At 54.0% G+C, this 27,028-nt stretch overlaps 1 protein-coding gene across 2 annotated transcripts in view; it reads right to left on the minus strand.

Moving 5' to 3' along the window:
* Positions 1–26,817, minus strand: part of ARHGEF12 (Rho guanine nucleotide exchange factor 12) — a 173,335-nt gene extending 146,518 nt beyond the window's left edge. Inside the window, exons 1-5 of one of the 2 annotated variants that reach the window (XM_066606080.1) lie at positions 26,521–26,817; positions 15,542–15,565; positions 12,585–12,691; positions 5,040–5,096; positions 1,529–1,627 (exon numbers count right to left, since the gene is read on the minus strand). In XM_066606080.1, coding sequence (XP_066462177.1) covers positions 1,529–1,627; positions 5,040–5,096; positions 12,585–12,691; positions 15,542–15,565; positions 26,521–26,552 — 319 coding nt within the window. In that variant the 5' untranslated portion in view covers positions 26,553–26,817. The remainder of the gene's footprint in view (positions 1–1,528; positions 1,628–5,039; positions 5,097–12,584; positions 12,692–15,541; positions 15,566–26,520) is intronic. The other variant, XM_066606082.1, reaches the window with a different exon arrangement.
* Positions 26,818–27,028: the final 211 nt, after the last annotated feature.

Below are 27,028 nucleotides of genomic sequence, written 5' to 3' on the forward strand. Positions count from 1 at the left end.
AAGATCTGACTACCTCTGCACATACAGTGCTCCCTGTTTTGGTGGCTGAAGTCTCCAAGCACCCATCTTGGATATCCTTTTCTGATACTCCAATGGTACTCACCACCGCAGACTGGCCCCGCAGGCCATAATATGCACATTAATTGACCTGCTTGTCGACTCTCCGTGGTGCCTTCCTCTTCGAGAAGATCTTCTCTTACAGGAACTCCTCTTCCCCTCAAATTAGCCAACACTTTGTTTAACCAAGGGGATGTTTGAAACTGCGGACTTGAGCGTCAGCTAATTTGCAGGACCTGTCATAAAAACCGTGAAAAAGGCTTAAAAACAATTCTCTTCTCGGGTTAATCATTGCGTTTGGAAAAATGTATTTCCTTGCTGCGAACAACGCAACTTTCATCCCATGCGTTTCTTTTTATCCCATCTCCTGTTACTCCTACAGGAAGGTCTGCACACGGGTTTGAGTCTTAGTTCTTTAAGAGTTCTTGCATCCAAGCTATCCATTGTTTTTCAAAGTCTACTGGCGCCAAAGTCAGCCGTCGCTGATGCCGCTCCACCGTATCATCCACCTGTCACTACCTGGGGCCTTAATCGTGTACTGGATGCGTTTGTTGGCCTGGAGGGCGGCTTTCTTGATAGCGGTCGCATCGATCCACCGGGTCTAGGAGCTCGTAGCCTCCGTTCACCACTGTTCATCAGGACACGGTGGCTGCTATAACGGATATATTCCTACTTGTTGTAGCTTTTATTTAATGGCTTGCGGTAGGCTAATGCGCCCTTTACATGGGACGGTCCTCGCGTGCCCGAGTGGACGAGGCGGTGACGTCACTGCTTGTTAACGCTCGGGCAGCGTGTTGAGAATGGTGAAGGGGACTTGAACTTCCAATCATTTGATCGCTCGTACCGTAGTCAGCATTTACTATGGACATCTGGATGTGCCTTAACTGCAGGACGTATGTAGCTGTATGGCTGAAGGGAAAGGGTTAAGCGACACGCACAGGCTTCCAGATTAAACACGACTTGTCTAGTTTAGATGGTCTAATTGCTTCTGATATGGATGACCGAGGGGTAAGCAAACGAGCCCCGTGGCCCCAAGAACAGCGCTAAGGGACCAAATTGTAATTGAGTTGATATTAGGATTTATGAGCACGTCTAAGTGACTCCTGGAGGACGCATTAAGCATCCCTTCCACTTCTATTAAGCACATATTAGCATGGACATGCGAGAGCGTTAACGAGGGAGCGCGCCATCGCCTTCATTATTCACATTAACCAAGCTGAGGTCTACTACGCAAAATGCTACAAAGACAAACACCTCCATAAAAAAACGGAGTGGCGTCCGCGGCGGCACGGATAATAAAGCAGGAGTCCGCTCTATTGGATAACAACTCTGGGCGTCGGGCCGGAGACCCGTCTGTCCCGCTGATACCGTAACATGCACTCGCTATAAACCAACATCCCGAGGCAGACGCAGAAAAAACACAACATCTACTAATAACACGGAGCGAATGGGATAAATCGCAGCGGCTTACCTTCCTTCACCGACTGAACGAAGACCGGGTTATCACCGCTGACCGTCAGCCCAAAGCCGTTCTCATCCCTCTGTATGATGACACAGCGCTGAACTAAACCTGCAGAGAAGAGTCAGAGCGTCACACGGCGGCAGAAACAAGGACCGCTGCTAGCGGCGCGTTCACATCTGACAGATCTGCTACCAATTCTCCACTGTGGAAAATTCCGCTACAAAATCTGCATCAGGATCTACTGGATCGGTCGGGTTTTGGTGAAGATCTGCAGCACATTTCACCCCTTCAATCTGAATGTAATTGTAGGGTAAATCTGCTGCAGATCCACACAGATCGCGAGATCCACTCAGATCCAGTCAGTGTCAATGCCGGTGGCGACTGAACCTCGAACCATAATCCGTTCACTGTTCGTCCTTCAGTTCCTGCAGGCATACAAGTCACATGACAAGCGGTCCGTGTAAACAGGCGGCGGACCATCTGTCAATGACCGCTTGTGTACTGGGAACTGAAGCGACCGCAGGGCCGTCCCCCTCCATCCACCGACCAATAATCGCTCCTGTGTGAAAGGACCCCAAGTCTTGTTAAAGGGAACCCGTCACCAAACTGCGCAACTGCGCAGCATCTGGTCAGGTCTCTCGCCAGGTGGGCGGAGCTCCCTCTAGTGGCTGCGCCATCTCAGCCGATTGGGGTTTATGCTGCTGCAACTTCATTTCTGTGATTGTGAATTATAAAGTCTGGTGATGGATTAATGTGACCTGTGAGAACCCACACATTTTTATTTTTACATAGCCCACCGCTGGGTGATGCAGCCCGCTGCCAGGTAACATAGTCCCCCACTGGGTGACGCAGCCTGCTGCCGGGTAACATAGTCCCCCACTGGGTGACGCAGCCCACTGTCGGGTGACGCAGCCCACCACTGGGTGACGCAGCCTGCTGCCGGGTAACATAGCCCCCCACTGGGTGACGCAGCCTGCTGCCGGGTAACACAGCCCCCCATTGGGTGACGCAGCCTGCTGCCAGGTAACATAGCCCACTGTCGGGTGACGCAGCCCACCACTGGGTGACGCAGCCTGCTGCCGGGTAACATAGTCCCCCCACTGGGTGACGCAGCCCGCTGCCGGGTAACATAGCCCACTGCTGGGTGACGCAGCCCGCTGCCGGGTGACATGGCCCACCGCTAGGTGACGTAGCTCGCTGCCGGGTGACATAGCCCACCCCTGGGTGACACAACCCGCTGCTGGGTAACGTAGCCCACCGCTGGGTGATGCAGCCCGCTGCCGGGTGACATGGTCCACCACGGGGTGACGCAGCCTGCTGCTGGCTAACATAGCCCACCGCTGGGTGACGCAGCTCGAAGAGTCGCTTTAAACAAAAACTAAGCGTTTTCCTGCAATTACTATAATTTTGGCAAATGCCACTACAAATAGCCCATATAAATGTGTTTGGTGTATATCGGCCGATCACTCTCTGTATATGGGGGTCTGGCAGATGCTGTGGAGATGTGCATCAGGCAGCCGTCTGATGCTTTTGGGCTCGGAGATAATCGGCCATTGCCACTGGCTTCCCCCTCTTCATGCTTGGCTGTATGTGTCTGCGGGCAGAGACGGACGGCTAATGTGCACGGCCACCCAGGACCTCCCCGCCTGACGGAGGCCGGACCCGCAGGGCGCCCACATTACACATTTGTACTCAGATGGTTCTCTATGTAGCAGCTCATCCTCCGTGAGATCACGTGGTAATTTCACAGGATTCTGCCGCAGCGCCCGCCGCTCAGAGGGGCTCCCACATGTTTTAGTCTTGCTGTGTGTAGACAGACACGGATGGCGCTATACGGGCGTCACATATATACCGCTCAGTCACAACACAAAGGCAGGCAGGTTGCAGAAATAAAAGCAGTCAAGAAACGCAAGCATTGCTCTTACTGTAAAGCCATTTTGCGCTAATTTGATTTGATGGTGAGAGATTAGAAATAATTTTTTGAGAAAACAAAGCAGAGCACAACATAACGGACGTACGGACACAAGAGGGGACAGACCCTCAGCGACCCCCGACAAAAAGCCAAGACTCACCAGTAAATAAGGTTCCCGCACCATTTTTAGCTGTTGAAAGGGAGCTTACAAACTACAAAAGGAGTTCCGATTCGTAAAAAGAGGTGCGGGGGATGGGGGGGATTTTTCATACTCCCTCAGTGAAGCCCACATATGGCCCTAAAATCTGACTCTTTTCACAGTGCCATGCGTGCGCTCTCCCATTGAAGTCTATAGGGTGACACGCTGAAGACTTAGTAGATTCTACTCCAGAGGGCTCTCATGTCAGCAAACCATTATCGTTTTCTGCGAAAGCTGGAGAAGAGACCCAATATGGCCGCTATTAAACCCTCCACCAGATTTCCGCACAACGAGGTCTTATAACTTTTTTTTCTTATGGTTTCAGTTTTGGCAATTGCAATTCTCTGCTCGGACTGATGTCAGGCACATGCGCGGCCTTCAGGGTGGCGCATGACGCTGCCAGCGGGAGGAGATGGAGATGTCGCTAAGCACAGAACGGGTGAGCAAGGAGGGAGCCGGATGGCAGCAGAGGATGACCGCCCATTAAATGCTGCACTGCTCATTTGCGTACAGCGCGCGGCACTACGGTGCCACATCCGGAGGGTGGAGACACATTGAGAACAAGGGGATAAAACCATCCCTGGCGACATCGGACTCGCAGCAGTATATTCTGTCTGTAGCCCAGACTGCCTCTATGTCAGCGTATTGGGGGGTGTTGGTCCCCATCAATCTCATACGAAGAGCTTATCCACAGGATAGAGCACCCCCAATAAGTCCCAGAAAGCCCCTTTAACACCACAACTGAATACTACAAGCAGCTTTATGGGTCACAAAGACCCCAAATGATCAAAAGATATTAGCGCTTTCAGTCTTTAATGCACTGATTACTTTCAAGCCCAATAAAAGTTTACCGGCGGCGTGGCTGACCCGGAGAGCGGGAAGGGGGGCGGGGCGGCCGTAACGGAGAGCGGGGCGCCGCAACGGAGAGCGGGGCGCCGCAGATGTACCGGTAGACGTGCATGCTTTGAAATTTTAGGCTGTAGAACAAAAAGGCACCCAAGCGAAGCCAACGGGGAAGGGTGCATTCACACAGGGAAGTGTGATATCAGTCTGAAAAACGTAGATCAACATCATCCTTGTCACATTGCGATCTTCACATCGCATCACATTGCATCGCTGAAAATGCGCTTTTCAAATGCAGGAAAATCAGATGTATTTTTAATAGGAAAAATGAAAAAAAAAATGCATCGCAGTCGCATGAAACGCGTATGTCCATGTGAGTGCGGTGCGATGCGACCACTGGAAACAATGGATGAGATTTCTGTGGACTCGCAGTAAAATAGAAAAATCCGTCATGTAAATAATGGGGTCTATTACTGGCTTGTGTGAATGCGCCCCAGGAATGCCATGCAGACGAAGAGAGAAGTAGCGACAGAGCAACGGACGTGCAGCGGCCACTCACAGCTTACCATAGGTCTCCTGTCTACTCTCATCCCAAGTAGACTTTGTCTTCCTGGACGAACTCTCTGCACAACAGTGGAAGAGAAGGAGAGATGAAGATGCAAGAACACGGGTAACATCACAACAAATCAATTGACAGTATTAATGAACGGCACCATCACGCCAACGGGAGGAGATCGCGCAACGGAGATCTACAGAAACTGGTTGACTTCTGTGCTGCCACAAACCATGGGGGGTTAAACTAGGGCGGCGGGGCAGACGCTGCTCTGGTGACCGGAGGGGATCTTGGCCATCGGACCCTGACCAATCACCCATATCTTGTGACGGCCCATGTTAGGCAGGTTGATGAATCGGTCCCTGATCATCATCTAAACTTCCCCCCAAATGCTCGTTTGCCGTCTCCTTGTATGATGTGGACACGACTCCTCGCGGCAGCATATGCACGTATGCACACAGGACATGGACGACTGCATTACCGATCGTTCCCCCCGTCGCGGTGATCGCTGGAAGTTAAGCGAATGTTGACTGGCTTGCTATGGACATGCGCCGGTTCCGGGCCGGTGGTCTGCCTGCGCACAGGGCTTTCATGTGATTGTGCGGTGGGAGACGACTGCCGTCTCTTGTTTCTAGTCGGGCCACAAAATATAACAAGCAGAAATTAAGTCCAGAAAAACACTGGCTCCGGCGTCGGGCAGCGAGACGATGGAAGCCTCTGCCAAGACAACCAACTCATTGGAAGGGGTTGTGCCAACATGCTGGCGATCAGCCGATTGGCACAGTTCCTGCTCTCTTCACCCCAACAAATAACTGATTTTGCAGGGAACCACAAAGGTCCCACCATAGCGACCGCTGCAGAAGGCGAGCATCGGCGGATGGACATTGCCATGAACGGCTGTAACTAGGAGGACCGTCTGCCCGGACCGCTCTGCCACAAAGGGGGATCTGCTCTCGGATGTTAAGCATGGCTAGGAGATGCCATCTTGGCACAACCACTTTAACCCCTTCCTGTCCCAGGGCATAAACCTCCGCCCGGGCTGGGAGGTGATTTCTGTGAATGCACGTACGTTTAAGCTCTACGGATGAGCCGTGGGGATCAGTGAGAACACAGATCCCCGTTGACCACGGCATGTAGAGGGTTTACAGGGAACGTGAAGGAGGAGCAGCGGTCGCCAATCCCGACACGTCTGCGCTCGTAAATAATCGCATTCACTATAATATCGCAGTTCTGGAGCGCCCCTCCACGTGTCGTTTTTCCTTTGTTCCTCCTAGAAGTGTATGAATTCATTGACAACTGGGTGTTACCATACCCCTTGTCAAAGAGGCGTGTCCCTACATAGTCTTCTCTGATTGGATAATGTCAGTGTGCTGTGACCCCCCTCCGATTTCAGGAGGGATAACAGAGGAACGGCATAATGCAGAGATCTAAAAAGAGATGCTTTAGTATAGTCATGTACCAAGATGGACCTCCGGAGGGCGACAGGGCCGCCAACGACGGCCAAAAAGGCGGAAAAATACACTAAATTGTAGAACTTGTATTAATCTTTTTGGAGGTCGGGAGAAAAAAAACATTAATTTGGCCATTTTTTTACTTTTAAAACGGCACAAATCCCGATACACTTTTTCCTGCGGATCGATCCGATTAAGACAATAACCAAAACTCTATCATTACGGCCATCTTTTGGGTTCATATTGCTTTTTTGATCACTTTTACTGCATTATTTTGTAGAAGGCAAAAAAGCATTTTCTTGCCGTGCAGGATAAAAAAAAAAAAAGTCCGTTCCACTCATTGCGCAGGAAATTACAGATGCAACAAGACCAAACTTTGTTATTTAAGAAACAAAGAAGGAGACGGGTGCTTTGATTCACTTTTTTAGCCATTTTTATTATTAGTTTCCCCTTTTTATGTCCCTGTCCTTCTTTACTGCAGTGCATCACCACTAATCATAGCGATCACACGCTATGGCAGACCCGGATGCCATTGACTGGCATCTGGTTGCCATGGCAACCCATCGGCCCTCTACGATAACATGGAAGACGGCAGATGATGTCCTCCCTTTGTGAACCCTTTACATGCTCTGATCAACACTGCTTACTGGAGTATAGTAAGGACCACTCTGCTGCCTTATGGGGTCTGCAAGCTCTTTGTTCACCTCCTTTAGCTGTTTTTCCATCGGATCTCCAATGGGTTTTGTGAGCCAAAACAGCATGAAACAGTGTGACGCTTCGTAACGCCCATAATCCCCCTGATGTGAGACCCTCAGAACTCCCATTTAATGACTCTGATACAGAAATATGATAGAATGGAAACACAAACTCAAAACGTTTCATCTGGCAAAACTGTCAGTAAGACGTACTTATGTCCAACCAATCACAGCACAGCATTCATTTCTCAAGCTGCTGGGGTAAGAGGAACGCTGCGCTGTGATTGGTTGGACAACAAGGACATCTTACTGGTAGATCGTTTTGCTAAATGAAACGGATGAGAGAAAGTGGCTGCTAACAGAGAATAGAGAGTGTTTTGTGTCCTAGATGTTCTCATCTACCGGTCCGCTATTAGTGCGCAATGTCAGTTTCCAACAAAATTAGTGAAGCTCCGCCCAGCCGGCGCACAGTTCATAAGTGATACCTTAATTTCTAAGAAAACCGGTTTCATCTGTAAGCGAGAATCATCCGGCCGGCCGCCAGCGAGCGTGGAAACAGCGGAGCGTCCGTGGAAGGTTCACACAAGGTCCTCAGAAACCCACCGTCAGAGCGAGCAGAGAATAAGACGTCCCGCCGCTGCCGACCGCGGGGAGGATTCTGCGCAAATGTTGGAGATGTTATCCCATCCGACTGCAATGGTTACCGACGAAGCGCAGCGACGTTCATTCCGTGAGACGATGCGAACTAACGGGAAGCGACGGTTTCACGGACTCTGCGGTGTTTAGTGATGAAGCCGCTTCCACTTTTGCTCACAGTAAGTAATGTCAGAATGTGGGGGAGGGGAAACCAGCGGTCTCCGTGGAGCGTACGGCGACTCCCCCGCGGTGGATGTGTTTAGCGCTATAACCTGTAGAAAGCGTCCGCCCCTTCTTCATCCATGAGGAAACAATCCCGGGGACTTTTTATGGACGCTACAGATGTGGCTTCTGCAGCAGCCGGAACAGGAAATCCCACCCGGACGGCCCCCCATTATCACAACGAGGTCAGAAGTGAGAAACAGATGGATCGGCTGTGCGGATGGCGACAGTCATGTCTTCTTCCTCATCCTCCACGTTCCCCAAACCTTACACCTTGTGATTTGGGTCTACACGACCCCGTACCGCCCGCCATGATCTGCGGCATCCCAGAAGCCCTTGCATCAGTCAGACGTGATCCGCTACAATGTGTACGGCAGGAACTACAGGCTCCATGTGTGTCCGGTGACAAAAGGGCCGCACAGACGCCTCCGAGGGGGCCGCCCTGACCGCCTCCGAGGGGGGGGGGGGGCCGCCCTGACCGCCTCCGAGGGGGGGCCCCGCTGACCGCCTCCGAGGGGGGGGGCCGCCCTGACCGCCTCCGAGGGGGGGGGGGGGGGGGGGCGCCCTGACCGCCTCCGAGGGGGGGGCCGCCCTGACCGCCTCCGAGGGGGGGGCCGCCCTGACCGCCTCCGAGGGGGGGGGCCGCCCTGACCGCCTCCGAGGGGGGGGGGCCGCCCTGACCGCCTCCGAGGGGGGGGGGGGGGCCGCCCTGACCGCCTCCGAGGGGGGGGGGCCGCCCTGACCGCCTCCGAGGGGGGGGGGGGCCGCCCTGACCGCCTCCGAGGGGGGGGGGGCCGCCCTGACCGCCTCCGAGGGGGGGGGGCCGCCCTGACCGCCTCCGAGGGGGGGGGCCGCCCTGACCAGAGTTCTGGGGGTCTTACATCAGGGGGATCACTTGGAATAACCCAGCACAGCATTCAAGTTATGGATGAGGACATAACTGTGTGACAGAGGATCGGTCACATGATCCTTATTACGGCCCTCTATGCGCTGTTGTAGCTCCATGGGGCGCTGTATTCCGCCTCTAGATGTTATGATATAGAGGATTACGGCTGCGGACGCCGTAGGAAGGATTATGTATGACTTTGGGAACAAACTGTCAGGCAAGTTGAAATCAAACATACTGCTGCCATCGGTCCTTGTGAAAGACTGGCTGTATGAGTCGCGTTGTAGTGGAGCTGCGCGCCAGGGGCATGCACGGCACAAATGTACGGCCGTCGGAAAAGACAGGTTCAAATGGCTGCACTATAGCTGTGACCATATGGCGGCACGTTATATGGGGCTCCACAGTTAGCAGAGCTGCAGCACTGGTGGCCAGAACACACTGATGCAGACTTTTTATAGCCGGGTGAAACCGGCCTAATATTAATACTTTTTTTCTCCGCCCCTCTTTGAAAAACCCTTATTTTTCTGTAAACATGGCTGTCAGCGGGTTGTATCTTCCAATGGCAGCATGTAATGCACCATACAATGCACGAAAGAAGTGAAAGGGGAAAAAACAATTCCAACTATAGTTCAACTACTTTTGTTCACACATTTTGGTTATCGCCCCCGGAGGGGACTTGAACTTGTGATTGTTTGATCACTTCTAGCATATAGAGCAGCACTTTCTGCTGCCATTCTATTGGGACAAGTCGCATGACCGTGCTAATGGACAGAAATACATGGATGGCAACAAGGAGTGCAGCAGCGGGATGCCCGATGGTCCCTCCTCTCACGCTCCGGCAGCGGTGGTCGTCTAGAAGTGCCCCCCACCCACATTTCGGAGATCAGTAGGGATCCCATCAGTTGTACTCATCACCTCTTCAGGCTGGCGTGTCCCTTCAAGAACAGAGACCGGTCTGCAGTTTCTGCAAGCTTCGTCTTTAATATTTAGAATTACTTCCTACAGAAACACCCCTAAGATGAGCAGCCAGAACAAGAGGCGCCGTACTTTACAGTTCTCATATGTCGTCTCGCAACACAAGTGTGAGGAACAGGGGGAGCTGTAGGTCTCCGAGAGAATTACAGGCATCAATGAGAGGAGGACACAAAAGTATCAGAGCTTAACGAGTGTTACAGTCCGGTAATAACATTCCCAACAGCCAGAAGTGACGGCGTGTTTTCCGCTGACTCGGCGCGGGCGCCGCGGCCAAGGCTGGAAGCTACTTCCTGTTATGTGTCCGATGTTTCCTGAGACGCACCGGATTGCTTTTGGCTTCAGATGACTGCTGCGGAATACTGACCAGAATATGGTCACGAGGACATTCCCTAAAGGACATGCGACACAGTTCACAGGGGTCCTCTGCTCGATACCCCCCACCCCACCACAATCCTTGGTCACCCGCGCTCCAGTCTGGAGGCCCCTTGAATAATCCGTCAGGTATATATGGATTCCGCTACAGATGCAGACGGCAGGCAGTATTCCGCAGCTTCTTCAGCCATTCACATACAATGCATTAGAGACTGAGATCATTGGCGTGGATTCTTCATCAACGACCTGATGCTAATCTGCTACTCATGATTCTACATCTCGGGTGGCGTTACATAATAACTAAACGCTAAAGCGTCTGGAACACCGGTATTCAATGTCACAGTCACTGAACGAATTCTTGAGAACATTTGCATGGGCGAAATATCCTTCATCCACCAGTAGGAGGCGCAAGGTTCTTATGGGCGAAATATCCTTCATCTACCAGTAGGAGGCGCGAGGTTCTTATGGGCGAAATATCCTTCATCCACCAGTAGGAGGCGCAAGTTCTTATGGGCGAAATATCCTTCATCCACCAGTAAGAGGCGCAAGGTTCTTATGGGCGAAATATCCTTCATCCACCAGTAGGAGGCGCGAGGTTCTTATGGGCGAAATATCCTTCATCCACCAGTAGGAGGCGCAAGTTCTTATGGGCGAAATATCCTTCATCCACTAGGAGGAGGCACGAGGTTCTTGTGGGCAAAATATCCTTCATTCTCTAGTAGAAGGCGCGAGGTTCTTATGGGAGAAATATCCTTCATCCACCAGTAGGAGGCGCGAGGTACTTGGGCCGGCGTGTATTTGTAATTTTGCCACCTTACCGAGCACACTCATTGGTTGCCGAATGCACTGAACACACACATACGTGCCAGCGGTCTTCGAGTGAACGCCAACTACTGCGAGAGGCCTCAGCGCCGACTGTTCTGATGACAACCAGACCAGCGACAGACCACAGCAGCGAGAATCTGCAAAGACCGCAGAGACTTTCAGTCAAGGATCCCTTGCACATATTTATGCGGTTCTATGAACCAATCGGTGTTAAGTGGGAGGGCAAAATGTAAAAAAAAAAGTTAAAAACCATGAGCCAATCTGCGCTCAGTGGGAGGTGCAAGCTGAACAAGCCACTCCTCCCTGCAAGGCTGTTGGCTGGTTGTTGACAGATAATGCCGTTTACATCAGCTGATAATTAACGAACCAGCGACAATTCTTAGGTGACCTGAAACAAAGCAACTAGTGAAGGCGTTGTCGCTCGTCCCCCGGATGGCGACCGTGTTCACGTGGAGCAACCGTCGCTTCCATTTGCTCTATCAAGTGACCATTTGGATGATGGTTGTACCACGTAAACCCCCTCCTGAGCCTGACGGACCCCGCACGATGTTATGGGGTAATGGACACACAATTAATGGGGTTTTGCCAACCTGCACAACCCCTCCCCGGATGCGGAGCCTGGAGTGAACAGATGAACGCTCCGTTCCCACGCTAGGCACCCGGCAATCAGCTGATATCACTGTGGACATCCAAGCAGCAAGACCCGCCAGGACGGGAGCCGATCTCGCTGATCAGCGTCATATGTGGGACCCCCCTGTATGATGTAATAAGAGGAGTACGGCAGATTGATGCCCAACCCAGACATCAGTGTCTCTTAATATCGCACCGCAAGATGGTTTTGGGGGAAACACTCCACATCTCACGAGCCGACAAACCGCCATCAGACGCTGCGACATAGCGGGTTACAGTCTGTCATCACAATCGTCGATCTGTTTGGATTCAACTTCAGTGAACCCCGAGCGATCAGCTGGAAATATATCACATGCCATGAAAATGAACAGACGTCTGTGTAAGAGATGGGCAGGTGAACAGGAGACCCCCTCTACGAGGTCAATGTGACATCATAAACGCCAACACAATTTGAGGACGTCTGAAGTATTTTATTACAGACGAGGTAATAAGCCGAAGCCTCAGTTGTGAGAAAACCTCACGGGGTTGTCCAGTTGTAAACTTTTGAAAAAGGCAACTTAACCTGCAATACCAAGCCTGTCCACTGCGGTGGGAACGGCACTGTCCGATTGCTGCGCACATAAGCTCTGAGCACGAGTGGCCTGACCGGAGACCCCCAACAATCTACTGCCAATGGCCTTTCCAGAAGATAAGCCACTAATAGTACAAAGCTGGACAACCCCTTCAAGGCTAGAGCACAACAACAAGAATAGCACATGACCTAATAAGACACGTGGACAATGCCAGAATGACACAACACACGTTGGATGAGCAGAGAGGCTCGATCACCTAATATATGCAATGAAGTCCCAGGAAAGAACTCCTACCTGTAGGATCAAAATCCTGAGATGATAAGTCATGGGAAGTGCTGACGCTCCGCTCGACCTTCTGCTTCCTGTCAGCCGATATGTCGCCGCTCAGAATGCTCCCATGCCTGCAAAAATACCCACCATGTTACCATAAGAGACATACGGGGAGCGGATACACAGATCACGGCTGGTGATCCAGCACTATGTACTGCATTAAAGTCTATGGATAGCAGGGGGAGGGGGGGGGGGGCAGCTTTTCACCGCATAGCTGGGCTGGCAATGGTTTTCGCAGTAGGGTCTCATTAACAATGTTGCAGCGTTTGTCTTCTGCAGCTTCTACATATCACTGTAAACAGACACTGCAGACTGATCCTCCATGGGCGAGGCTGGAGTTACAGCTTGGAGCCCTCTTAAAGGGACGACTGTCCCAGTGATGAATGCTCCTGGCCTCTCATACAGCAGCGATCATCGCTCAGTGAATGGGGGCGGAGCCATCCGGAGATAGTTACGGGCCGCCCGCCTCCACGCACAGTGAACAGGCCGTCACTCATACATGGGTGCTTCCTGTTCACACGGACTAATAGGCGCTTGATTTTTCTGACCTGCTTTTTCCTGCAGTTGAGCGAGTGGGGAAAGTATTCAGTGTCCGGAGAAGGAAGGCAGGATTAACCCCGTGTCCGGGTCCGTCCGCAGGTTTACGTGCAAGTAAATCACCCAGCTCTGCTGTGTGCAGTGCTAGAGGGGGTTCAAAGAAGGGCGACTAAACGAATACATGGAATGACGGGACTGGAATACCCAGAGAGGCACCAAAACTGGGATTATTCACCCCGGAAAACAGACGGCTAAGGGGCGACCAAATAACTGTGTATAAATCCGTGAGGGGACAATACAAGGATCTCTGCCAGGATCTGTTTATACCCAGGACTGCGACGGTAACAAGAGGGCATCCGCTACGTCTAGAGGAAAGCAGGTTTCATCAAGGGGGTTCTTTACTGTAAGAGCAGTGAGACTGTGGAACTCTCTGCCTGAGGACGTGGTGATGGCAGGATCCATAGAGGAGTTTAAGAGGGACTGGATGTCTTTCTATTGCCGGATATAGACATTAGGTGATCAGCGGGTTGGTGATCCCAAATGTTGATCCAGGAATCACTCTTGCTGCTATTATGGAGTCAGGAAGGAATCTTTGCCTCCAAATGAGCTAAATTGGCTCACCGGGGTTGTTTTCGCCTTCCTCTGGATCAAGAAGGGGGAGTAGAGACAGACTGAACTAGATGGACATTGTCTTCACTCAGCTTAATATACTATGCTGCTAAATGTGCCTCACGCGCACCACTATCTTTCCTCCTTAGGGAGAGCATCTAGACGATGAGTGAGGAGACTCAAATGGCCATGCATGCTCCTCTGGGTAATATGCAAATGAGGGAGATGGAATAATACCTCCACAGCGCCACCTATTGGAAGGCAGCATTTCTTCAAGTCAAAGTTAGACTCTTTATACAAGCCTTGTAACAATGACTGGGAAGGAATGCTGCCTTCCAATAGGTGGCGCTGTAGAGGTATTATTCCATCTCCCTCATTCACACGCACCACACACAGCTCTTTTTATTTGGCAAATCGCAGCATTCTCTGGGCCAGATTTTTTTCCCCAGTGTTCTTAATATTGGGGTCTACGGTGAAAAAAAAAATGGGGGGGGGTTGACACGTGTAGTTGAAAAACTGCACTAAAGAGAAAAAGCTGTTTGTTTTTTTTTTATTCAATCAAAACACCAAAAAAAACAAACACACCACTATAGGAGCAGATACACGAACCAGACTAAAAGAAAAAAAACTGCTTGTGGCTCGCTGCAGCCAATCAGAGTGCAGCTTTTATTCTGTTAGAGCACTAGAAGGAATGAACGCTGCGTTGTGATTGGTTGCTGTTGGGTCCTTTGACACGGGACGACAGTTTAGTCCTCAGCGACTGCAGACGTCCCAGTAACTAGCGCTGTGGTGCTTTCACACAGGAACGCTCAGGGAATGGAGGCGGGTGGGCTGGAATGAAGCGCTGCGTTCTACATTTATCTGTCCCCCACATTGCAGTCAATGGAAAACGTATGGTGTAAATTTCCATAAATGTAACATATATGTTTTTTGTGATCAGCAGGGGAAGGTGGGGGGTGGGGGGTGTTGAACTACAAAACTTTATTAGCAGGGGAAAAAAAAAAACATACAGATCAGAATGGGGCCTGCGTATGTAAACATATACTTAAATCACGAGTCTGTTTATTGTATGTTTCTTGCCTACCTGAAATGTATGTGATTATGCCAGTGTGAACAGGCCCTAACGGACAAAACCACCGACATGAACCGCGCCCCACAGTTCGTTCACTCGTCGCAGATTTGCTGCGGATTTTGGTGCAGATCTGCAGCCGATTTCATCCTTCCAACTGAAGTCTAATCTGCGAGGTGTGAACGCACCCTTGGGGTATGTCTACATGGGGCGGAAATGATGCAGAATCTCCGCGGTATTTCTACATTCAAAACAAGAGTCCAAACCGTCTGCGTACCGGCAGCTGATGTCAGAAGGTCCAGCGCCCACGAAGTCTTCAGCTGGCAGCGCTCCTTCAGCGGGCACCCGCCGGCCTGTACTGAGCGCTGTGCTGCTGGTCAGGTGATGTAGAAGTGACCAGCGGTGCACACAAGAGGCCGCCAGTGCTCGCTGAAGGAGAGCTGGCAGGTAAAGGGGGCTGCTGGATCTTCTGACATCAGCTGCCGATACGCAGACTTTGGTTTGGACTTGTTTCTGGATGCGGAGTGCCCACCGTGGACGTCCCGTAGTATTTCCACTCAGTGTGAACGCAGCCCAACTGAAGAGAAAATGTCCAGAGCCAAAACACAACAAGGAAGTAAGAAATGGATGAACTTGTGACTGGACGCCACTGCGGGCGCGTCCTACGTAACGGGCAGAGCGAGCCGCGCCGGGAGAATTCTCCTACCTGGTTGGTTTTCTTCCATGAAACCTGAAAAGAAAAAAAACAAAAACGAACGTCAAAAAAACTTCTGGGAAACCTTTACCATTAAATGAGCCGAAGTCAAGAATATAGAAACATGTAAATATACCGGTCATATAATACAAGCAGCCTGGACTGAAGAGCTCACAATCAGCTGCTTTCACTGAAGGCAGCTCACGGCTAAAAGGTTTTCTAGTTGAAAACCAGTGATTAATAGCAGATCAGCGAGTCTCTACAGACCTGGACTCCCATCAATCAGCTGTTCACTTGACCGGAGGCTGAAGCAGACAGCACTGTTCCCACTGTAGTGGCCCGGCCTGGTATTACAGGCCAAGTACCCATTGCAATGAATGGCCTGCAATACCAAGCCTGGCCACTACAGTGGGAACAGTGCTGTCTGCTTCTTGCAGAAATCAGCTCAGTGCACAAGCACAGACACCCGGCAAAGAGCTGATTAGTGGCGACCCCGAGCGGCGGACCTCCACCAATATACTACTGATGGACTACCCCAAGGAGACCACCAACCAGAGTATACACTGCAGTACTGTAATGCAGCACATATTGTAAGAGAAATATACATGGTGAGGATTTTCTTGTCTGCAGTTTATTGAAGCAGTAACAGATACGACTACAAAGCCTTGTAGAAATTCAGGGGGATACAGCCAAGTACCTGTAACCCCCTAATGTCATCGGCCGCAGGCGTCCCACAATCTTGTTCTGCTAATCCTAACGCCATCATTCAATACTGAACCAACAGAAGGGTATCCAAACCCTTCCTCACAACTTGCATTCAACTTCTATAAACTCTTGCAAAAGTTTGTAAACTTTTTAAAAATGGGGAAAACAGCGTCTTCCAACCGTTCTCTTATCATCGCTGAACACCCTGCAGCAGCACCGCCACTTCTATCTCAATGAGAAGAGGGGAATGAGAGGCCCGAGACGTGCGGCGATCAACGAGGGCAAAAATTAGAACTGTCAATTGAAAAGTTTGCACCCGTCGCGCAGGGCAACGCACGCACCCGTCGCGCAGGGCAACGCACGCACCCGTCGCTCAGGGCAACGCACGCACCCGTCGCGCAGGGCAACGCACGCACCCGTCGCGCAGGGCAACGCACGCACCCGTCGCGCAGGGCAACGCACGCACCCGTCGCTCAGGGCAACGCACGCACCCGTCGCTCAGGGCAACGCACCCACCCGTCGCGCAGGGCAACGCACCCACCCGTCGCGCAGGGCAACGCACGCACCCGTCGCTCAGGGCAACGCACCCACCCGTCGCGCAGGGCAACGCACGCACCCGTCGCGCAGGGCAACGCACGCACCCGTCGCGCAGGGCAACGCATGCAGCGTTTGCATCACCAGAAACTCCTCACTTGTTGGTCGAACCTTTTACGCGGGCATACAAATTAGACGTCGAGATTTCACAGCAACAAACGCTAAACAGTCATTGGCTATGAAGGACGAGCACAGAGCAGCAAAGACAAGCACTCTGTTAAAGGGGCTGTCCGGGACTAGGACACTGATGAGCCGTCCTCAGGATGGGGGTCCACCTCCCGGGACCCCCTTGGCCAGCTATGTGCAGAGGCTTGAGATGTGATGTTCATGCATCAGGCGGCCCAGGTCCTGTTACAGTGAAGGGACGTGAGCTGCTATACTGGGCACGGCCACTATGAAATGTACAGCACTGCGACTGGCATGCATTAAAGAAACTGCAGCAAACGAGATGTTCAAACAGGTGGTCAAGAGGGGCCCTAAAAAGCAGACCCCACCGAGCGAGGAGGAGGACCTCCCGCGGACGCGTTACTGATGTCGCAGAGAGCCCCTTGAAGCAACCAGGATTCTTCCGATAAAATGTCCATGACTGTTCCATATGACTGAGCGCCGTTAGAACATTCGTGACGCTTTAAGCCCTCGTTGTGCTCCACATGTAAAGGGATCCTAACAGCCGTTTATGTGGACGGATGATGGTGAACGAAAGATCCACAAAACCTAATCATTGCCCACCGTAAAATGGGCAGCGATCAACCAACGGGGAAGCATGGTGGCTTAGTGGCTCGCATCATTGCCGTGCAGCGCTGGGGCCGCACACGGAGTTTACGTGTTCTGCCCGTGTTTGCATGGTCTTCCTCGAAAACCACAAAGAAAGAAGAATGCAAATTGTGACTCCATGCCGGCACGATGAGAGCGAAGACAATCGGTGTATGGCGCGGTGGAACGCGTCCGCGCTAAGGCCAGAGGTTATTTGTGCTGCAGAAACGTCTCGCCGCGTTAATGCGAGAGACGCGCTGCGACAATGATGAGACTGCACAAAACAACGTGTGAAGAATCGCTCGTCCGAATCGTCCCGTGTTGAGGCCATTTACATGAGCTTGTTGGTGGCGGTGCCCGTGGCCCGGCGCCGCTGTCAGACATCTGTGGCAGCAGCTTATCAGTCGCAGGAATACATCTAGCTTGGATACAAGATGTGATACGGGGAACATGGAGGCTCTAGTACCCTGTTGTACCGCCTCTAGCTTGGATACAAGATGTAATACAGGTAAGTATGGAGGCTCTAGTACCCTGTTGTACCGCCTCTAGCTCGGATACAAGATGTGATACGGGCGGGCATGGAGGCTCTAGTACCCTGTTGTACCGCCTCTAGCTTGGATACAAGATGTGATACATGTGGGCATGGAGGCTCTAGTACCCCAATGTACCACCTGTAGCTTGGATACAAGATGTGATATGGATGGGCATGGAGGCTCTAGTACCCTGTTGTACCTCCTCTAGCTTGGATACAAGATGTGATACGACCGGCATGGAGGCTGTAGTACCATGTTATATCGCCTCTAGCTTGGATACAAAATGTGATACGGGGGGCATGGAGGCTCTATTACCCTGTTGTACCGCCTCTAGCTTGGATACAAGATGTGATACGGGTAAGCATAGAGTTCCTAGTACCCTGTTGTACCGCCTCTAGCTTGGACAGGGGTAGGCATGGAGGCATACTGGCTCTGTATGGTGTTCTGCAGCATATCGCTCCATATTGGCTGTTACTGAGCCTCTGGATTGTGCAGACTTGTATATAAAACACAAAACCTGTTAGTTTGTGTCGTATACAAATTCACCGTTCTGCTCCGATTTCTGTGATATTTGGCACCAGTGAGGCGAGAAACAAAACTCGAGATTCTCTGTAGGGGAGATCAAAAACCACGCGTGAGACTGATGAGCCAATGGGCAGCGCCTCATAAATCAAACATTTCACAAACTAATGATTTTGGAAACACTGCAAAATGGCGCAGAAATACCAGATATGGTGTAGAAGGAGGAAATAACGGAACGCCCAATTTCCAACAACCAATCCCTGCGGTTATAGCGCTACGCACGGATAAATCACCTAGTTGGCGGTAAATCTGGTGACCGGACAGCCACAGAAGTGTGACAATGTGGTGGGGGCTCCTGTGACCCCCGGGTGTGCGTCTATCTATACACCGAGCAGAACGCAGCGCCGGGAGCGGCACAAAAATATATCGGAACAAGCAATCGACTAGCCCAATCTGCATCCAACTGGTCACATGGGTAAAGCCCGCGCGGCTCCGGGTTTGGGACTCTCTGGGATCGCAACATATTTGCAAAAAATCAGTATACAAACACAAATGTTATAAAGGGGTGCCCAGTTACTACCCTCTCCCCTCCCCCTCCTCCCCAGTATAGTTACACCTCCGCAGCTGCCGGGATCAGCGCTGCAGCCCTGCTGTGGTCCCGCTGATTCTTGTACAGATGATGTCACAGGAAATCAGGCGACGCTGCAGCATCACTAACGTTCCTGATAATCATGTGGGGGGGGGGGGGGGGGCTGCATTGATCTTTGAACTGCAGGGACTGCTGAGAGTTGTAGTACATCCTATCTAGCTGGCTCTTGTGCTGCAGACTAGAGCCACACTCTTATGCTTCTAGTTTGGGATTTCCTCTGACGTCATCTGTCACAACAATCACCGGGACCACAGCGGGGCTGCAGCGCTGATCCCGGCGGCCGCACAGGGGCAAGTATATCTCAGTTAATTGGTATAATACAGGGGGTGCTATTGAAGCGGGGGTCTCTAGTAGATGAACCACCTCTCTCACATCTGCACTGGAACCTTCGGTCCTGCAGCACTTCCAGTCAATGGGGTCCGTTTGCTGCCGTTCGGTTCTGTCCCGAGACGCTCAACTGGAAGATCCCACTTTCCTGCTCCCCAATCGCAGATGTGAAACCACCCCAATCCCACTAGTACAACACCAACAGGCAGCGGCTCAGGGTTTGGCAGCGCTGTGCTGCAGAGGGGAGTCCTGGGTTTGAATCCAACCAAGAACAGTATCTGCATGGAGTTTGTATGTTCTCCCAGTTTTGTAGGGCTTCCTCCCATCATCCAACAACATAGTAACAGGCAGGTGTAGAGGGTGCCCCACGGTGGGGGCAGCACCGCACTGCAGCATACGTGGGCGCCATGTAAATAGATCAACACTTGCTTCGATTTGGAAGGTGAAAACGACAAAAAAGGAAAAAAAAAGTTCACATTTTTATTTTTTTTTCATACAAACTTCCTGCTTTTATGTAGAAAGTAAAGAGATTCTACTTTTTTTTTACTTGGCAGATAAGCAAGAAGCTGTCCCCGAGTGCGGCCGACATAATCAGAACGCGAGCCGTAATGTCAACAGCGCGGCTTCTAGTGTTGAGCCATAAGGGTGTGTACCTGCCCTGGAAGCACGCCAGAAATATTTATGTGGATAATCCCCGGCGCTCGTCTCCACAGCGGCCGCGCCACTCAGTAGGGAACCTCCTCGCAGCACAATGTGGGGTTTTCCAATACTCTGCGGAGAGGAGTGCTCTAAGCCCAGCGGATTAGCGAGGGGCTGCGGTGAACGATCCCGGGGGACGGGCGCTAAACTCGAACGATAGTAAACAAAAACAGCATCGCAAGTAGAAACCAACCGCGCCCATCAGATCTGCTGACATCACAACAGGACATTCCCGCTCAGGACGTGGGTGTCGGTTTTTGATGACAGTCATAAGGCCCCCCCCACCCCCAGGTCTACAGAACCCAAACACCAAAGGACCCACAAAACGATGACTGCAAAGACCCGCTATGATCACAAGACCGACGGATTCCAGTCCCATATCTAGAACCAACCGTATACGTTACAGCGACGGTCTGGTTTCAGGGAGTGGAGGGGGCGGAGCTACATTACCTGCAGTTCTCCGCCGTTCCTCCGGTCCACAGTCCCATTTTTGCCCATCCAAGATGGCTGAAGCAATCCTCAAACTAATCCCCACAATGCATTGGTAGTGTTAGATTACCAGTGCATTGTACCTGCTCTCTGATTTGCCAGAGCTAATCAAGTGATCAGCAATGGCCAATCGCAGAGCACGGTGTGCATTAGGTAGTTAGAAAATTGCTGCAGCCATGCTGGATGGCTGAAAAGTGGGGCCAGAAACCAGATTGGAGGGGCAGCATACAAGAACCACAGCAGGTAATGCCCCGCCACGGGGCAGCATTCTGTCCAATCACCATTGTGACAGTAGTGGCTGCTCATATGAAGTCCGGACAGCAGATGGCACCAGAACAGCTCTGCCCTGGGTCATGGGTGGGGGCCCATATAGGGATTGGCTCCTGGCACAATCCCTTTAATTACATCTACACAACTTGGGGGGGTTTTAGCTAGAGACGACGGCTTTACACCCCCAGCGATCAGACACAATGCTGGTCTGTAGACACAAGATTGTACGGAAAGCCTCCAATAATTGTAACATATAGATCTTTAAACGATCGCTGGGCCGCTTGTTATATCATTGTCGGCGCCCCCTACAGGCAGAGCATCTGCACGTGTACAAAAGGGGCAGGACTCGGGAAATAAACGGATGGGGTGACCAATAAGATGTGGGGCTTATTCACGGGCGGTCCATGGACTCCCGGCACATCACATGACCAATGCATGACCGGGGGTCCGAGAACACGCTGCCCCCTGACAGCTTGTGCACCAAGTGTAACTCGGAGCGCTCCTTAATATCCGAGCCCTTCACACCCAGGACGTCCGAGCAGCTCAGCAACAGACAAGCTCCCGGTGGTTAGCACACGTGTGGTTAGCGGCGGGTCGTGGCCTCCGGCGCTGTCACATGTTCTGCACACATCAGACAGGTTTTAACCGCACAACAAACAGAGGAAACCGCGGAAAGTTACACAACGCTGTGCGTCGCCCACAGAAACTACACCCCAAGGCGGCGGCTGACCCGCGGGATAAACCCGAATGTGACGGCCGGCGGTAATCAGAGGAGATCGCCCGCGCTGCAGAACACACGGGACGGCCCGGCGGGCGCCAACATGTGCATCACCGCAGTTTGTGCCGCGGATTCTGCAACAAAATCAAGGACAAAAGGCACCGTATACTGCAGGTTTAGCCGGACGCGCCTGTTCACAAGTGGCGCATTTGCTGCGGATTCTGACGCCATTTGCAGCAAGTTTCACCCTTACAAATGGAAGCGTTAGATCAGCAGTAAGCGGCGCGGTCGGCGGTGCAGAGCGGCTGCAGGTTTTTTCCACAGTGAATCCACCACATACCAAAGACTGAGGCCAACTTCACACGGACGAGTGCGATTTGTGCCCATGAATCCCGCCCCCATATCGCGCTCCCCACCACGTGAAAGCCTTGTGGATGCAAGACAGCGTCGCATGCCTTCAGGGATCGTGTGGCGCGGCTGTCAGTGCTGCCGCAGAGGATAGCGTTGACAACAATGGGCAATTTGTCTCCTACATCGCAGCGCGGGAAAACATCGCTCATGAACGGGGTTCATATTTGTGCATCTCAAAACGCACAAATCTCACTTATTTGGCCCGTGTGAAGCCGGCCTATGGACATCACGTGGCAGCATTCACCACGAGATCAGCGGCATGAATTCCATCCAAAACCAAGTCAAAGGCTGCAGCCGATTTCAGCCCCCGCAGCGCTCCTCTCGCCTCCAAAATACTGCCAGGAACTGCAAAGGAGTGCCGATGGTCATATGATGCGGAAAAGGCATCACATGACTCGTGATCACGTGAACATCCGTGGTGGCGCTCAGCTGTGGATTTTGACTCTGCTTTTGATGCGGAAATGCTGTGGATTTTGAAACAGCATTTCCACTCTGTGTGAACGCACCCTCAGGGTTATACTCACAGGTTACTGCAGACGGGTTGTGAGCAGAGTGTCAGCAGCAAGGACCCGCAGGGACCAAGTTACTGCAGACAGTATGTGAGCAGAGTGTCAACAGCAAGGACCCACAGGGCCCAAGTTAGTGCAGACGGTATGTGAGCAGAGTGTCAGCAGCAAGGACCCACAGGGCCCAAGTTAGTGCAGACGGTATGTGAGCAGAGTGTCAGCAGCAAGGACCGGCAGGGCCCAAGTTAGTGCAGACAGGATGTGAGCAGAGTGTCAGCAGCAAGGACCCGCAGGGCCCAAGTTAGTGCAGACAGGATGTGAGCAGAGTGTCAGCAGCAAGGACCCGCAGGGCCCAAGTTAGTGCAGACAGGATGTGAGCAGAGTGTCAGCAGCAAGGACCCGCAGGGCCCAAGTTAGTGCAGACGGGATGTGAGCAGAGTGTCAGCAGCAAGGACCCGCAGGGCCCAAGTTAGTGCAGACGGGATGTGAGCAGAGTGTCAGCAGCAAGGACCCGCAGGGCCCAAGTTAGTGCAGACGGGATGTGAGCAGAGTGTCAGCAAGGACCCGCAGGGCCCAAGTTAGTGCAGACAGGATATGAGCAGAGTGTCAGCAAGGACCCGCAGGGCCCAAGTTACTGCAGACGGGATGTGAGCAGAGTGTCAGCAGCAAGGACCCGCAGGGCCCAAGTTACTGCAGACGGGATGTGAGCAGAGTGTCAGCAACAAGGACCCGCAGGGCCCAAGTTACTGCAGACGGGATGTGAGCAGAGTGTCAGCAACAAGGACCCGCAGGGCCCAAGTTACTGCAGACGGGATGTGAGCAGAGTGTCAGCAGCAAGGACCCGCAGGGCCCAAGTTACTGCAGACGGGATGAGAGCAGAGCATCAGCAGCAAGGATCCGCAAGGCCCATGTTACTGCAGACGGGATGTGAGCAGAGTGTCAGCAGCAAGGACCCGCAGGGCCCAAGTTACTGCAGATGGGATGAGAGCAGAGCGTCAGCAGCAAGGATCCGCAAGGCCCATGTTACTGCAGACGGGATGTGAGCAGAGTGTCAGCAGCAAGGACCCGCAAGGGTTTATGCGCACCCCGGGATCAGACACACACGGCGCGGACCCATCTGCTTCACACGGCTGTTCTGGTGGTCAGCGCCGACAACTTTTGGTGACTTGTGCAGCAGGGCAGACACCCCCCACATACACAGCAGATAATCACGGCCCTAAACAATCTGGTGCTGTACAAGCATCACCACTGCCGTACGGTGCATCTCTGCAGCAGGGTGGCAACCAGAGACCGACGGGGACCTCCGCAAATTTTTTTTTTTTTTTCCGGTATTGTCATTCTTTTACATAGAATAAACATATCTTGTCATTTTTTGGCGCAGTGCGTACGTAAAAATGCTGTTTTTCCATTTGAAATCAGAAATGTTTTTCGTACAGGCGATACCGGTAGAACCAATGAAAAACACAACTCGTCCTCGGGAAGCTGCATCGATGGAACAGGCGGCTCGGGCGCGACTCACATCGGACACCACGAGGCCCCCTGTCTGTGTGACAACCCGCAGACTGACACGCACCGGCAGCTGCTCATTCTTACCCGTGATACGGACAAGAACAGGACGTGCGAGGAGTCCTCATGCAGACAACCGGTCCACGGGAAAAAAATGGCAATGTGCGTAGGCTGTAAAGGTGCGAATTAACCCCGACCCAAACCCGCTGCTGTAAACACTACAACGTTTTCTGATCATATGCGCCCCACAATCACCAGTCAGTGCTGGTAGAAGCTGCCAACCGATCCTCCTCCCCACAGCCCCGGTATTGCAGTGTACAGTATGGGTATCCCTGCTATGAGGCCGCGCTCAGACAACCGATCGTCCGCAGCCCCGGTATTGCAGTGTACAGTTGGGTATCACTGCTATGGCAGCGCGACGTGAGGCGGCGTGGCGGAGGCGGCGCGGCAAGGAGGCGGCGTGACGTGAGGCGGCGGGGCGAGGAGGCGGCGCGACGTGAGGCAGCGAGGAGGCGGCGTGACGTGAGGCGGCGTGGCGAGGAGGAGGCGTGACGTGAGGCGGCGTGACGTGAGGCGGCGCGGAGGCGGCGTGACGTGAGGCGGCGCGGCGTGGAGGCGGCGCGGCGTGGAGGCGGCGTGGCGTGAGGCGGCGCGGCGTGACGGCGGCGTGGCGTGAGGCGGCGTGACGTGAGGCGGCAAGGAGGCGGCGCGGCAAGGAGGCGGCGCGGCGGCGGCGCGACGTGAGGCGGCGTGACGTGAGGCGGCGCGGCGTGAGGCGGCGCGGCGTGAGGCGGCGCGGCGCGGAGGCGGCGCGGCGTGAGGCGGCGCGGCGCGGAGGCGGCGCGACGTGAGGCGGCGCGACGCGAGGCGGTGCGGCGTGGAGGCGGTGTGACATGGGGCGGCGCGGAGGCGATGTGACATGGGGCGGCGCGGAGGCGATGTGACATGGGGCGGCGCGGAGGCGGTGTGACATGGGGCGGCGCGGAGGCGGTGTGACATGGGGCGGCGCGGAGGCGGTGTGACATGGGGCGGCGCGGAGGCGATGTGACATGGGGCGGCGCGGAGGCGGTGTGACATGGGGCGGCGCGGAGGCGATGTGACATGGGGCGGCGCGGAGGCGGTGTGACATGGGGCGGCGCGGAGGCGGTGTGACATGGGGCGGCGCGGAGGCGGTGTGACATGGGGCGGCGCGGAGGCGGTGTGACATGGGGCGGCGCGGAGGCGGTGTGACATGGGGCGGCGCGGAGGCGATGTGACATGGGGCGGCGCGGAGGCGGTGTGACATGGGGCGGCGCGGAGGCGATGTGACATGGGGCGGCGCGGAGGCGATGTGACATGGGGCGGCGCGGAGGCGATGTGACATGGGGCGGCGCGGAGGCGGTGTGACATGGGGCGGCGCGGAGGCGGTGTGACATGGGGCGGCGCGGAGGCGGTGTGACATGGGGCGGCGCGGAGGCGATGTGACATGGGGCGGCGCGGAGGCGGTGTGACATGGGGCGGCGCGGAGGCGATGTGACATGGGGCGGCGCGGAGGCGATGTGACATGGGGCGGCGCGGAGGCGATGTGACATGGGGCGGCGCGGAGGCGGTGTGACATGGGGCGGCGCGGAGGCGGTGTGACATGGGGCGGCGCGGAGGCGGTGTGACATGGGGCGGCGCGGAGGCGATGTGACATGGGGCGGCGCGGAGGCGGTGTGACATGGGGCGGCGCGGAGGCGATGTGACATGGGGCGGCGCGGAGGCGGTGTGACATGGGGCGGCGCGGAGGCGGTGTGACATGGGGCGGCGCGGAGGCGGTGTGACATGGGGCGGCGCGGAGGCGGTGTGACATGGGGCGGCGCGGAGGCGGTGTGACATGGGGCGGCGCGGAGGCGATGTGACATGGGGCGGCGCGGAGGCGGTGTGACATGGGGCGGCGCGGAGGCGATGTGACATGGGGCGGCGCGGAGGCGATGTGACATGGGGCGGCGCGGAGGCGATGTGACATGGGGCGGCGCGGAGGCGATGTGACATGGGGCGGCGCGGAGGCGGTGTGACATGGGGCGGCGCGGAGGCGGTGTGACATGGGGCGGCGCGGAGGCGGTGTGACATGGGGCGGCGCGGAGGCGATGTGACATGGGGCGGCGCGGAGGCGGTGTGACATGGGGCGGCGCGGAGGCGATGTGACATGGGGCGGCGCGGAGGCGATGTGACATGGGGCGGCGCGGCGCGGAGGCGGCACTAGCATCATGTTTATCAACACGAAGCCCCATTTTTCATCCTTTCCCCCACCGAGGCTGAAGCAGGTAGGTAAGGGCCCCCACACTCACCTGTCCGAGGCCGCAGACTGTGTTCCACTCATTGGGGTCCCCGGGCTCGTCCTCTCCTCACACAAGTTGCATGTTCTTCTTCCCCAGCTAGACTACAAGGCTCAGGGCGCCCCTCTCCGTCCAGCCGGGGGATGGAAGCTCCAAGCAGTGGCTCATAAGGGCAGCGGGAGCGCGGAGACCGGACGACTAGACGAGGGAAGCCACCAAAACAAGAGTTTCCCTCTGCCGGTACTCAAGAGGACGAAGTACCAGCACCTCTCCGGGACTCATCGTGCTCACCGCGCATGCGCTGGGAAATCTCGCGTCGTTACGAAGTTGCACGAGACGCGAGACTTGCCGCCGCATGCGCTGTTCGTCTGGGATAGTGAGCTTTTCGCCCAATTCCCGTGGGAAAGTGCGCATGCGTTCTTACGTCACCGCCAATCACTGGCGACTCAGGACCTGGCAGGAAAAGGTTATTATTAGCGACAACTCCGTTTGCCAAGCCAAGTCTCGCGAGATTACGTCA

Source organism: Eleutherodactylus coqui, chromosome 6 (genome assembly GCF_035609145.1).
Source record: "Eleutherodactylus coqui strain aEleCoq1 chromosome 6, aEleCoq1.hap1, whole genome shotgun sequence".
Taxonomy (NCBI): domain Eukaryota; kingdom Metazoa; phylum Chordata; class Amphibia; order Anura; family Eleutherodactylidae; genus Eleutherodactylus; species Eleutherodactylus coqui.